We start from the raw sequence: 14,273 nt of genomic DNA on the forward strand, positions 1-14,273 counted from the left end.
TTGTTATTCATATAGCTCTGTCACTCACAGCTCTACCTTACCACAGATTACAGAAACATCAGTTCATTAAACAAGTTCTGCCACTTTGACTGAGAAAGAAATGCCTATCTCCATGTACTGTCTACTAATAAATGGAGACAAACAAAAAACAAATACACAGGATAAATATAACTTCCGACTAATGTACTCACCCCTCTGCTGTTTGGTATGATTACATTAATATTTTATGAAATTCATTTAAAAGCAAATGTATTCATGACATATGGCCAAAGCCAGAGTAGATAAACTCCCTTTCTTCCTTGTGTTCAATATCACAAGAGTTCCACAGACCACACTTCCTGGCAGGGCTTGCTAGAGGGCAAGTTGTATATGACATTTCAAAAGTTCCTAACACATTACTTCTTTTCTTTATTTTCAACCATTAAGCAGCAAAGGATACGTGAATTTCCAATGCCAACTAAGAAAATAACCATTTAAAATCATGGGTCTTTTATAAGCATTGAAAAAACCTGAGAAATCAAAGTAGTCCAACAATTTAAAACGCCTTGGGAACAGAACACCAGAGAAATTCTCTTCCTTTTCCAGGTCCCTGACCTGGCTTGAGGAGTACTATCAGCAAGTACTTAGTACTACCACTTATGTTAGGAATTTAATCTTCTGAAGGAGATTTGAAATCACTTTATAAAATGTTGTGGAAAAGGCCAAGATGTATTCCTTCAAATCACAATAAATACCCTGTTCTGTTTTGCTTTTACCATTTCTTTTTCTAGCACCCTTTCCACAATGCTTTCTTGACTCGGCACAGTCATTGGTGGCAGTGTCATAAGATGTTGGTTTGTACTCCCTTTTCTGAATTGTGCACTTCCCCAAATACCAGCTTACTGGAAATGCTGCAAATGCTGTGTGTTAGTTGGGCTAGCTAGTTCCTCAGAATTAAAATCATGTAATGTTTCAGTGTAGCCTTAAGTCTTTGTGCTGGCTAGTGACTTATACTTACTCAGCCTAGAGTAGTTACCTGGCAACATTATCAGCCTCCATTCTCTGTACACATCTGAGCTAGGGAGTTACAAAGAGTCAAATGTCATTTCTATGCTGCAGTTCAGTCATCCATTTGTCCATCCATTCAATATTTTGATGCCACACCCTCTACCAGGTGTTGGGTTTGGAGAAATGTGTAAGACAAAATCCTTGACCTCATAGTTTAGTTTGGAAAAAGTCAAGCAAACAGTTGCAATGTTGTATCATCAATATAATTGTTTATTGGGTGCTTACAAGGTGCTAAGCATTGTGCTAAGTATTTTATATAATCTCACTCCAAAAGACCTGTGAGCTAGGTATTCTTCTTCTTTTTTTCATTTTATAGATAAAGAAACATGGGCTCAGAGGGGTTTAGTTACTTGCCCAAGGTTTCACAGACAGTAAGGGGCAGACCAAGGATTCAAAGTCAGGTTAGTCTAACTCTGATGCTCTTAACCACTGCAATGCCACTCAATGTACTATGACAATTGTTTTAATAAATTAATTTAATTGCAGGTATAAGGTGAAGCAGATGTGCTGCAAAAACATGGCAGATGAGTAACAAAATACTTCTATATAATTAATTTCCCTAGAGCCACTGTATTGAGCAATTGTTGTCATTGTACTATTGATCTGTGGACTGGCCAGTTGGAACAATGCCAGATGATTGACACTGTACTAGATGTATAAAGGTTACTGCTGTCTATAAAACACTAGTGACCCTAGAGGTTGCCCATTTTTGATGCTTGACAATGATAACACACAGGCTAGTTTGGTAGTCCAACCCTTGATATTTTCTGGCTGGCCAGTTCACTCTGGCTTTCTTCTTGTAGAGAGCAACCTCCTCTTTTGTGGCAGGGGTGGGGGATGGTACCCACAATTTTGCTACCCATTAATTGAGTGTGTATGAATTTATTACACTGCTTTGCTTTTTCAGAACTAGACCCTGAAGGCCCTCTATACCCTCAGAAAAGCTCTGCCTGCACTCCTCCCCATCCAAGTCTTCCCAGGTCCATAATGGCATTTCCAACATTTTTGGTATTCCAGAGAGCCTTCAAACACCAAGAGGTAGTTTACACTCACAGTAAACCACTGAAATGTAACCACAGATTAATCTAAAATAAGTGTTCTGAATAGGATCTAATTGAGCTATTTTATAAAAATTATGATTTCAATTCAGGTATACATTTCCAAGACATTATTGCTATTTCTTTAGAGTTGCTACAAAATTCACTGGAAAATTAAAAATTATGCCTGGGTATCGAGATATTTTAACTCACTACAGTCCTGATTGCCTCCTCTCTATGCAGATCCTTAAAAAGACTTTTCAGGCAGTCAACCTGAAGAGAGAACACAGATTTCTAAGGATAGCTTGGCTGAGCTGCAAGATGACCTTGGACTTATCATCAGCCCTTTTGGAAATAGAGCATAAGTTTCCAAATTTTGCACAATGAGACTCAAAATCTACCAGCAACTATCCTGCTTCTCCAGAAGGTCATAAAAACCGTTGTTTCAGACCAGCTGAAAAGTTGAGGTAGGACCTGGCTCATGTAACAAGGTAGCAAACTGAGCTTGGGTATGCCCTCAGTAATTATTCCCAATAAAAATTTTTGAGATAAAAATATAAGAATTTATAATGGACCAAACTCTGGACTAATTTGGTGGGGGTGGGGAGAGACTGATCTAAATTACTAGGTTTTTTAAAGGACAGCAAAGTATTACTATTTTCAAAATATATATTAATTCAAAGTACCTATTAAATGTTAGCAAGTAGAGTTCTTGCTAGGATTGTTTACATGAACAGACAAGGAACATGTGTAATTAACAGCATTATTTTGCTACAATGAACTTGGTTCTTAAATTCGGAAGGAGTTCTGCCTTAAATGTCTTTCTCATCTCCCTCTCCTCCCCCAACACTTATCTCTACCTGTCAAATCCTACTCGTTTTTCAATGGTCATCTCAGTGTCACTTTGCCTGTGAAAACAACTCACTGGAATTAATTACTCCCTCCTATGTGTTCTCATAATATTGTATCTAGAATTTGATTTTCATATGCTTGCTTATTCTCTCACTCCTCCCCAAATCAAACTTTGATTTTACAATATGGCAGTTTCTGTGCTAGTGACTAAGAACACAGAGATGAAAAAAACAAAACAAAACAAAACAAAATTCTCATTAACTACTATGGAAGACCTCACATTACAATGAAGGCTAGAATGCTTGGACCATGAATCTCCTTGGGGCTTGAGGGGGCAGGTGTGGGATGGAGGGGGTCAATGGGTAAAAAAGGGGCATATATAATACTTTCAACAATAAAAATAAGTTTTTTTTAAAAAGAACTGCCTTCTTAAGAAGTACAATGCTCATAGAAGGGCAGGGTCTTGCTCTGGGAATAAGTTCTATAAGTCCTTATTTTCCAACATCTCTCATTATGGAGGAGGCATAGTCAATACAGTGGAAACACATAATGAGGGACTCTTTTCCTCCTGGGACTTCACAAGCTCCACATTTGAATGCTAAGGATATTTTAATTGAGGGAAAAATAAAGGAAGCAGCACAAAATATTCAAAGGGTACCCCTTAATTGGTCCATCCTTGGGTTTAGCTGGTATGATGGGCAGAACAATGATTCCTAAACAGAAGGCTTAACATTTTTTGGTGCATCTTTCCATGTGAAATCTAACATTAGTCTTATTTGACTAGCTTGGAAAAGGAAACATCCTTTCAGGAAAGAAAGCCAGTAGCCAGAGGAGACCTCCTAATCTGCCATCATTGTGGATTAACTTTATTGAAGAGCAGCTGTACAAAACACCATTTTCGATGAAAGGAAGCTCCACACCACACCCTAGAGATGGTTTATCTCTGCTCCCCATTCAATGAATATAATAAGCCAGACATTATTCTGATGACAACTATGAGTCTAAGAGACTCAGCATCCATGTTAATATGGATTTGAGCTCTGGGGGAAGACAAGGAAGCTTATCTATTATTTGTTTTAATCAAGGCCAAAAGATTTTTCTATTATTACAGATAGGCCAGAGAAGACATGACAAAAGTCTACTGGCTCAATAGGAAATCTCCCAAGGGACAGAAAAATAGCTGAATTACAGGGCCATCAATGGTGACCTCAGGGAACAATTCCATGTGGCTCATTGCAGCTTTTTCCATTTTAAGGAATTTTGATGGGTAAGAAGAGAATTGGGGAGATGTTTTATCCTGTTCAGTTGTTAAAACATTACTTAATAAAGATTGCAGGGACCCTGTTCCCCAGACTTTGGCAAGAAGAAAGGTAGGCAGTATTGGAGTATGGTGCCAATTTTCCATTTCTTAGAAACCACCGCATTTATAGGGAATAGTCATTAGCACTGTCAGACATACACTGTTCTCTTCACCTGCCATTATCCAGTGCTTCTCCAGGGGGGGAAAATGCACTGCTGCATTCATTATACTTTACTGTTATTAAGAATACAAATGAGCCATAATTCAACTTTTTGTGAGCTATATATCACATGTGAACTTAAAACATAGACAAATTCATTGAGAGACTACTGTGAGCCAGACATCATTCTAAGACTTTATATGTATTAACTCATTAATCCTCATAACAACACTGTGACAAAGGGGCTATTATTATCTCTATTTTATAGATAAGGAAACTGAGACATAGAGAGGTAACTTCTAAAAGTTACATAGCTACTTAATGGCAAAGCAGGGATTTACTTAAACCTACACAGTGTAGATTCAGAGCCCATGTTCTAATCTTGGTAAAACTGTCTTCCTAAAATAATACAGAGAGGAGAAAAATCAGTTCGCACATACCTCAAGTGATTTTATGTGTGGTTTTACAAAGTATGTCTCAGTCTAGTCTAGCTATATTGCCACATGTACTTTTAAGACAAGAAGGACACTACTGAACTAAATATCAATATTTCTAAGACCAGGTTTTCAAGAAGTCAGTAAGTTTTCCTGAAGCATAACTCAAAGGTCACTGGATCACAAGGTTGAAGGGTACGCTGAGAAGCCACTTCTTCATAGTCCTTAAGAAAACAAGATGTTAACAAAGGGGGCTAGTCACCTACAGCTCACGGTATGAATTATAGTTTGATGAAACAGTTCTTTGCCTCTGCTACATATAGAATCCAAGCTCCTTTTATTTCTCCACCCATTTCTCTTGCACATATTTTTTCTTTATGTTTGGCTGCTTTTATACCTGTTTCAAAGCTTTCAATGTAATCATGTTTCTTAATTTATTATGAAGATTATTATGTATCATTGTTGCCTATCCTACCTTACCCTCATTATAACCTACAAGAATTCAATATCTAGTCTGGAATTGTGAAGTTATTTTTTTGGAGGATGGGAGTTGCTAACTATATAACCAAATGGCACAACAAAGTGGTATCACTCTAGACCTGTTTCTCAGCTTTTCTGTGCTTATGAATAATCTGGCGAATATGTCAAAATGCAGCTTCTGAGTCAGTATGTCTGGGCTGGGGCCTGAGATTCTGGATTCTCAACAACTCCCAGGTTATGCAGAGCACATTTTGAATAGCAAGGTCCTAGACTGGCCTGATCCTGTCATGCTTTAAAGTAGGACCATAATTAAATGAATCTGGGGAGGTTAATATTTAGGATGTTTACAAAGCATGCCAGGTTTCCTGAGATGGTAATTCCCTAATAAATGTCTTCACAAATCCATTTCAATGGTCAATTGCTCTGACAGTCCAGGAATATTTTTTGTGTGTCTAAACTATAAACCCTTCAGGTACTGGGCATTTTTTTCTGATTTCATCTTTATTGGAGATAGATTTAGGGACACCATGACCATTCTCTTATGGGTTAACTTGTTTAAAAAAATATGAAAAGTTACCAAATGTTTCTTTCCTTCCTTTTAGGAATCTAAAATTTTTGGGATGTCTCAGTCAGTTCTTATTCCAGCTCCATGTTTATTTGCCTCCTCTAAGAAATCCATATATTTAGAGAAGTTGCATAATCCCTTGCCAAATCCTGTTGTTTAAATGTTCAATGAGCATGCCATGCCTCAGATATACCCCCAACTTGCTCATAGGGCATTAGGGAGTACACTAGTAACTACTGGCCACTCAGCCTTAATAAAGCTCATGTTACAAAAATGCACACTCTAGGCAGAATCTAGTAAATGTCAACATCAAAACAAAGTGTCATACTGTTATATTTATGACCACATGGTCAATAAAAAGAAACACTTGTGAGGTGATTAAAATAGCATACCAGGTAAAATTGGTTGTCCAGCAATTCCCAGTGGTGCCATTCCAAGGTTATTCATTGCTGTGGCCCATGCAGTTGGATCAGACATAGGTAGCGTCATTGCAGTGGAATCCACGTTCACAGTTCTATTATTATCACCTAAAAAGAAATGGCAAGCAAAATAATTTGTTGTATTACGGTTTCACTGTCTAGATTACTTATCAATGTACACTCTGGAAAACTGTTTACAGAAATTGATCATGGAAAAATGGTGGGTAAGGCCTTAATTCCAGCTCTTTACAAGAGTTAAAATATGTACTACTCTTTGTAATACTTTAAGCAATAAAACAAAATTAAAAAAAAAAGAGTTAAAACAATGTAGCTTGAACTGGCAGAAGTCATAGAATCTAAAAACAGTTTACCAGATGGCATTTTAATGTGTTTCTTTCTCTTTTTCTCCTCTCTCCTCGCTCCTCTCTTCACTCCCTCTATCCCTCTTTCTCCTTCCTTCTTTCCTCCTGTTTTTTTTTTAATAAAGACTTTTTTAAGAGCAGTTTTAGGTTCACAGCAAAATTGAAGGGAAGGTACAGGAATTTCACATATAACCCCTACTCCCACATATATATAACTGTCCCCATTATCAACATCCTCCACTAGAGTGGTATACTGGTTACAACCGATGAACCTAAATTGACACATCATAATTACGCATAAGCCCTATAGGGTTCACACTGATGTTGTACATTCTCTGGGTTTGGATAAATGTTCATCATTCTAAGTATAATACAGAATATTTTCACTTCCCTAAAAATCCTCTGCTTATCCATTCTTCCCCACCCCGGCAACCACTGATCTTTTTCACTGTCCCCATAGTTTTGCCTTTTCTAGAATGTCATATTGTTGGAATGGTGCAGTATATAGCCTTTCCAGATAGGCTTTTTCAACTTAATAATACACATTTAAGATTCCTCCATGTCTTTTCATGGCTTGATAGCTCATTTCTTTTTAGTGTTGAATAATATTCCATTTCTGGATATATCATATTTTATTTATCCATTAATTTCCTGAAGAACATTGTGGTTGCTTCCAAGTTTTGGCAATTATGAATAAAACTGCTGTAAACGTTTGTGTGCATGTTTTTAGGTGGGCATAAATTTTCAACTCCTTTGGGTAAATACTAAGCAGCACAATCACTATATCATGTGGTAAGAGCATGTTTAGTTTTATAAAAAACTGTCAGCCTTTCTTCCAAAGTAGCCATACCATTTTGCATTTCCACCAGCAATAAATGAGAATTCCTGCTGCTCCATATTCTCACCAGTATTTAGTGTCAGTGTTCTGAATTTTGGACATTCTTATAGGTATGCAGTGGTAACACATTTTAATTTGCATTTCCCTGATGACATATGATGTGGAGCATCTTTTCATATGCTTATTTTCCATCTGTATATCTTCTTTGGTAAGGTGTCTATTAAAGTCTTTGGCCAGCTTTCAATTTTCTCCCATTCTGTGGCTTGTTTCTTCATTCTCTTTCATGGAGAAAAATATTTAATTTTGATTAATTCCATCTTATCAATTATTTCTTTGATGGTGTATCTAAAAAGTCATCACCATATCTATGGCCACCTAGATTTTATCCTCTGTTATCTTCCAGGAGTTTTATAATTTTGTGTTTTACATTTAGGTCTTCAATCCATTTTGAATTAATTTTTGTGAAGGGTGTAAGGTCTGTGTCTAAATTATTTTTTTTGCATGTGGATGTCCACTTGTTCAGCAGTATTTGTTGAAAAGACTATTTTTACTTAACTGTATTGCATTTGATCCTTTGTCAAAGGTCAGATGACTATTTCTGGGGGTCTATTTCTGGGTGCTATATTCTGTTCCATTGACCTATTTATTCCTTCACTAATCCCACAATGTAACTTTGCAGTAAAATTTGAAGTTCGGTAGTATCTTCAAACTTTGGACATTCTTATAGGAATGGACAGTTTGGACAGTATTCCAAGTTTGTTCTTCTTCAATACTGTGTTAGCCATTCTGGGTCCTTTGTCCCTCCATACAAATTTCAGAATCAATTTATTGATATCTACAAATTAACTTGTTTGGATTTTGATTAAAATTATACTGAACAGTTAGGAAGAAATGACATATTGCCAATATGGAGTCTTCCTACCCATGAATATTAAATATCTCTCTGTTTGATTTTCATATGCTTGCTTATTCTCTCACTCCTCCCCAAATCAAACTTTGATTTTACAATATGGCAGTTTCTGTGCTAGTGACTAAGAACACAGAGATGAAAACAAACAAACAAAAAAACCTCATTAACTACTATTGAAGAACTCACAATACAATGAGAGACATGGCATATAAACAACCAATACAAATTATTGAATAAGTGCTGTAATAAAACTATGAGTAAAGTGCTTTGGGAACAGAGGAGTAATTAAATCTGCTGGAATGGGTTTGGATGTATGTGTTTGGGGTTGGAGGTTGGTAGGTGGAGGAGATGAGGAATGCCAGGAAAGCCTAGACTGGCAAAGAATCATTTGGAATGAATCTTTAAGGAGCAATAGGATTCTCCTCCAGGTAGTGAACAGAGGATTAGTGTTGAAGAGCATTTCAGGAAGCAAGAACAACTGAACATTTATCATCGACTGCCTTGAATTATAGTTATTGGATACATGTCTCTCTTCTGCTAGCCTGCCTGCTCCTTTAGATCCTTATAATTCTTTGTATTTCTGTGGTGTTGATTGTTAGTTCTTCTCTTTTGCTTATGATTTTATTTAGATCAAGGACTGGGTATTGGGCATTTTTGTTCTCCCATTTATTGGTTCAGTGTCTTGTATACAGTAGGTAGTCAAGAAATATTTGAATAAATGAATAAAGAAAATCAACTTACATTAATTTGGGGCACAATAAGTAATCTATGCAACAAAACTCATTGATTATTTGTGTACCTTTTTATAATGATAAATTGTCTTAAAAGGAATGGTATAATTGCTAAACGGGAATAGATTCACCCAACTAATAATTCAGTTTAATATCATTAGCTATAATATTTTTCTCATAGACATAGTCATACATATAAGCAAACTTGTAAATTTTTACTTTCAAAGAGAAATCCCAGGTGATCATATCTGGAAGCAATCTAGACTTAAGAAGGTTTGCACTAACAAAACATGCTATGATAAACATCTGTTTGGAATCATCAGTTAATGGTGGAAAAGTTAAGTCCTGGCCTGATTCACTTTCCAGACTAAAAATGGACATCTAGCAATTTATTTAAGTGTTTGATAAAAGTACTTCCATGTCATTAAATGAAGAGATTTCTCTTATTCCCATGTGTTTTACACTCACTGTCAGTAGCCAAGAATATTCAGAAGGCAAGGGCTAGTGGTTGATCAATGGTCTTCAAAATACCTCACTGAAGTCTGAAGAAAATATTCTGCTATCCAGGTTCTCTTATTTCACTTGTGTGGCAACCCCTCAAGAGATCACAGGTTCTAGAGTGGCTGTGAATAAGTGCCTTCTAGGTAAGTTGACTGAAGATATGGCACTTCGGAACAAAAGTTCATTAGCACCAAAATAATAAAAGATGTGGAAATGATCATCCATTTTATGTTGGTATCACTTCATAACTATTAAATCCCTTCCACTCCATTGTTTATGTTTAACTGATTAACTAGGCAATTACTGTCAAAGTTATTTGATCTTGAAGAACACACACACACACACACACACACACACACACAATGTTTCCTTTATTTCCTTTGAAACAAGTTTAGACATTTAAACAATATCCTGGGAATTGCCTAGGGGCTTGGAAAAAAGGAAAATGTATCGATTTTAGAATGGTTAAAAAGTAAATGAATTCTTTAAAAATAATTCTAAATAATACATCAGTCATTTTCAAGACAGTGGCGGAGTGGGTGGATCTTACATTCAACTTCTCCCAGGACCAAATTGGAAATACATCTAAATTAAAGAACAATCATCCTGAATAATCAACTAAAGACCAGCTGAACTGTGGTTGGGTAGCTCAGTTAGAGCATCATCCTGATATGCCAAAGTTATGGGTTTGATCTGTAGTCTGGGCACATATAAGAAGTAACCAATGAATGCATAAATAAGTGGAACAAAAAATTGATTAGATGTTTCTACTTCTCTCTATTTCTCAAGTCAATAAATAAAAATTTAAGAGAAAAAAAAGACTAGCTGAAGAGGAGTTTTATAACCAAGGATTTACAGAAGAAGCCACATGGAGATTATCAAGAAGGGCAGAGATGTGAAAAGGGCTGGCCCCACTTCCATGGGAAGCAGCTGAGGTTTCAAAGGGATATCTCACCTACAGGGGAGTTACCTCTGAAAAGTGTGGAGCCTAAACCCTATGTAAGGCTCCCCAGCCAAGAGGACCAGAGCTGGGAAGAGGTGCCTAGATAACATCTGTCTGTAAAAAGCAGTGGGGTTTCTGTCCACTAAGGAGACATGGAATCCACTGGAGATACATGCATCCTCTTGAAGGGCCAATGTAAAAAATCTCCTTCACAGTCACTCACTCTGGACTCCGGCAGAGAGAGGGTGGTGTGGACTAGAATTACCTGAGGAGAGTCTAAAAGAGCTATATGAAATGGAGGCAAGTGATTTATCAGATATGCAGTTCAAATTAATGGTAATAAGGATGCTCAAGCAACTTAGTGAGAACTACAACAGCATGAAAAATTACATGGAAACCATGATAAAGAACCAGTCAGAAATGAAGAACACCATATGTGACAATAATACACATGAAGGAATGAAAAGTAGCTTGGATGAAGAAGAGGATCTAATCAGTGATTTGGAAGACTAGGTAGGAAAAAACCACCCAATCAGTGCAGCAAAAAGAAAAAAAAGGATGAAAAAGAATGAGGACAGTTTAAGGGCATTTTGGGACAACATGAGACTTAACAATATCCACATAATAGGGTTACCAGAAGGAGAAGAGAGAGAACAAGGGATCAAGAATTTATTTGAAGAAATAATGACTGAAAACTTTCCTAACCTGGTGAAGGAAAAAGACATACAAGTCCAGGAACAGAGTCCCAAACAAGACGGACTCAAAGAGTCCCACACCAAGACACATCATAATTAAAGTGGCAAAGTTAAAAACAAAGAGAGAATCTCAAAAGCAGCAAGATGAAAGCAGAGAATTACAGTGGAACCTCAGTTCTCAAACTTAATTCATTCTGGAAGGCTGTTTAAGAAATGATTTGTTTGAAAACTGAATTATTTTCCCCCCATTAGGAAAAAATGCATATTGAATTAATCTGTTCCAGACCCACAAATGATTCCGTGTTTTAACCTTTCTTATTTACAGTACACATCTAGTGTACTGTTTAATCTATACATAAATACTTTAAAAACAAAAGGACATGAAATGTAAATGAAAATTTGACAAAAAGGAAATGAAGTGAACAGTAAAAAATGGAAATTTATGTACATACTAAAACTTATCTTTAATGTTGAGAACTATTGATGACTGATTATGGAGAGGAAGGATAGAGGGATGGAAGGATGTTATTGTTTGGAAGGGAAGTCCTCTTCCATAAAAATGTCAGGTAGCTGTTTTTCTGGGGTTATTTCTCTCTTTTTTCTGTGCTGCACTAGAACTTGTTTCAGGTTCACTAGGCCTCTGTCTTACTAAAAACCTATCCATTGATGTTTGTTTTGGATGCATTTTAACACCTGCCTAAAATGAAAAACTGCATTGTCATTGAACAAGTTTATCACACAGTTCGCTGCTTCGTTGTCAAGGTGATATTTCTCAACAAAACTTTGCATTTCTCTTCCTTTCCCATGCATTTCTTTGATTAGTAAAGTAGGAATATCCTCCCTTTCCTCCTCCTCTGAAGAGAGCTTCTCAGCTGCCATCTGTTGTTGCTCCCACTGAAGGTCTTAGAGTTCTGTGGTGGTCGTTTCAGTGTTGTGGTCCTCCATCAATTCCTCCACATCATCATCATCCACCTCCAAGCACCTAGACTTGCCCAGAAACACAATATCCTCCATATGAAACACAGGCTCATCCTCAAAACCCTCAAAGTCTCTTTCAGCCACAGACTCTGGCCACAATTTCTTTCAGGTTGAATGCATGGTCCTGGAAGATGCTTCCCCCATGCTTTGACTACAAGCTTCAAGCAAGTGAGGATATTTAAATATTCCTTCCAGAATTCCCTGAGGGTTAAATTAGTTTCAGAGGTCACCTGAAAACACCTCTTTTTTTGTAGATATTCTTAAAATTAGAAATGACTTGCTGGTCCATGGGCTGGATGAGAGGAATTGTGTTAGGTGGTAAGAACCTAACAGTGATGAAGCTGTACTCCTCCACCAACTCGGCCTCCGAGCCTGGAGGTGGGCAGGGGCAGTGTCCATTACAAGAAGTGCCCTGACTGACAGTTGCTTTTCCTGGAAATATTTCTTCATACTTGGGCAAATACTTCAATAAAACATGGCCTGGCTACCCAAGCTTTGATATTAGTCCTTCAAATCACATTCAACTTGTTCCAAGATATTATTTTTCTTGAAAAGTTGTGGGTTTTCAGAATGGTAGACGAGTAGAAGATTCAATTTAAAGTCCCCACTCACATTTCCACACAACAATGACATCAGCCTATCCTTCACTGGCTTGCATCCTGGCAATGACTTCTCCTGTGTGACATAGGACCTCTTTGGCATTTTCTTCCAGAAGATGTCTTACTCATCACAATTGAACACTTGTTGGGGAAAAAATCCCTTGGCCTCTATGTAGTTTTGACATTCTATAACAAAATAATCAGCAGGTACTTTGTTAGAACTGGCAGCATCCCTATGCTTCATTACATTATGAATGCCACTCCTTTTTCTTAAATTTATAGAACCACCCCCTACTAGCCTTAATCAAATCATTTTCAGCACTCATTCCAGGGGTGTCATTCAGGAGGCCAGCATGCAACACCTTCGCTATTTCACATATCATTGCATCTGAAATGCTATCACCAGTTAACTGCTTTTCATTTATCCAAATCAACAATTTTTCTATCTCTTCAATTGCTTGTGATAATTGCTTTGTGAGCTCTTTCAGAGCCTTAGCAGCATAGGCATTTTTGATGGTCTCTTTATATTTTAAAATTGTGCTAATCATCAATTTTGCCATGCCATACTCAGTTGCCAGAGCAGACACGTGAACAATTCTATCATACTTGGCGATTATTTATTTTTTAAGCTCTATCATTGTTCTTACAAATTTTCTTTTCACTTTGCTGCTATCACCAACTTCCTTAGGACACATTGTGACTTACTGTACAAATTTATTAATAATAAGCAGCAACAAAAGCAAAAAAAGAGAAAATATACACAACACAATTTCCTGAGATATTAACAACATAAGGTTTAGAGGTAAACGAACTCATACTCATGCATTCACTCCTTTGTTTGTCACCTGAAAGATGCGTCACTAATAACATGGGTATCAGCATGAAAGGTTTGTCGGATTGAGAACTGAAGTTTTGTTCAACAACCATTTTTTCCATGAAAAACTTGGTCAAGATCAGAACTGTTTGAATGGGAGATGTTGCAGAACTGAGGTTTGATTCTACCTACAAGGGAGCTCCCACAATACAGTCAGGTGACTTCTCAACAGAAACATTTCAGGCCAAAATGAATTAGCATGAAATGTTCAAAGTGATTAAAAGAATAAAATGGCAATAAATACAAACCTATCAGTAATCACTTTAAATGTAAATACCTTAAGTGCTCCAATCAAAAGACATAGACTAGCTGAATGGATAAGAAAGCAAGACCTATATATGCTGTCTACAAGAGACCCACCTCAGAATGAAAGATATACATAGACTAACAGTAAAGGAATGAAAAAAAAATTCATGGAAATGGAAATGAAATAAAAAATTGGGGTAGAAATACTTATATCTGACAAAATAAAACAAAGGCTATGTTAAGAGACAATGAAGAACACTGCACAATCATAAAAGGAGCAATATAATTCTGGTAAGCATTTA

The 14,273-nt window shown here is 36.8% G+C and overlaps 1 protein-coding gene across 8 annotated transcripts in view; it reads right to left on the minus strand.

Moving 5' to 3' along the window:
• Positions 1 to 14,273, minus strand: part of ENOX2 (ecto-NOX disulfide-thiol exchanger 2) — a 298,526-nt gene that overhangs the window by 65,434 nt on the left and 218,819 nt on the right. For 7 of the 8 annotated variants that reach the window (XM_014544974.1, XM_014544972.1, XM_014544973.1 and 4 more), the window contains one exon: positions 6,268 to 6,402. In XM_014544974.1, the coding sequence (XP_014400460.1) occupies positions 6,268 to 6,364 (97 nt within the window). In that variant the 5' untranslated portion in view covers positions 6,365 to 6,402. Of the gene's footprint in view, positions 1 to 6,267; positions 6,403 to 12,864; positions 12,969 to 14,273 lie in introns of those variants that run through there. The other variant, XM_014544975.1, reaches the window with a different exon arrangement.

Source organism: Myotis brandtii, unplaced genomic scaffold (assembly GCF_000412655.1).
Source record: "Myotis brandtii unplaced genomic scaffold, ASM41265v1 scaffold39, whole genome shotgun sequence".
In the NCBI taxonomy this organism is placed as follows: Eukaryota; Metazoa; Chordata; class Mammalia; order Chiroptera; family Vespertilionidae; genus Myotis; species Myotis brandtii.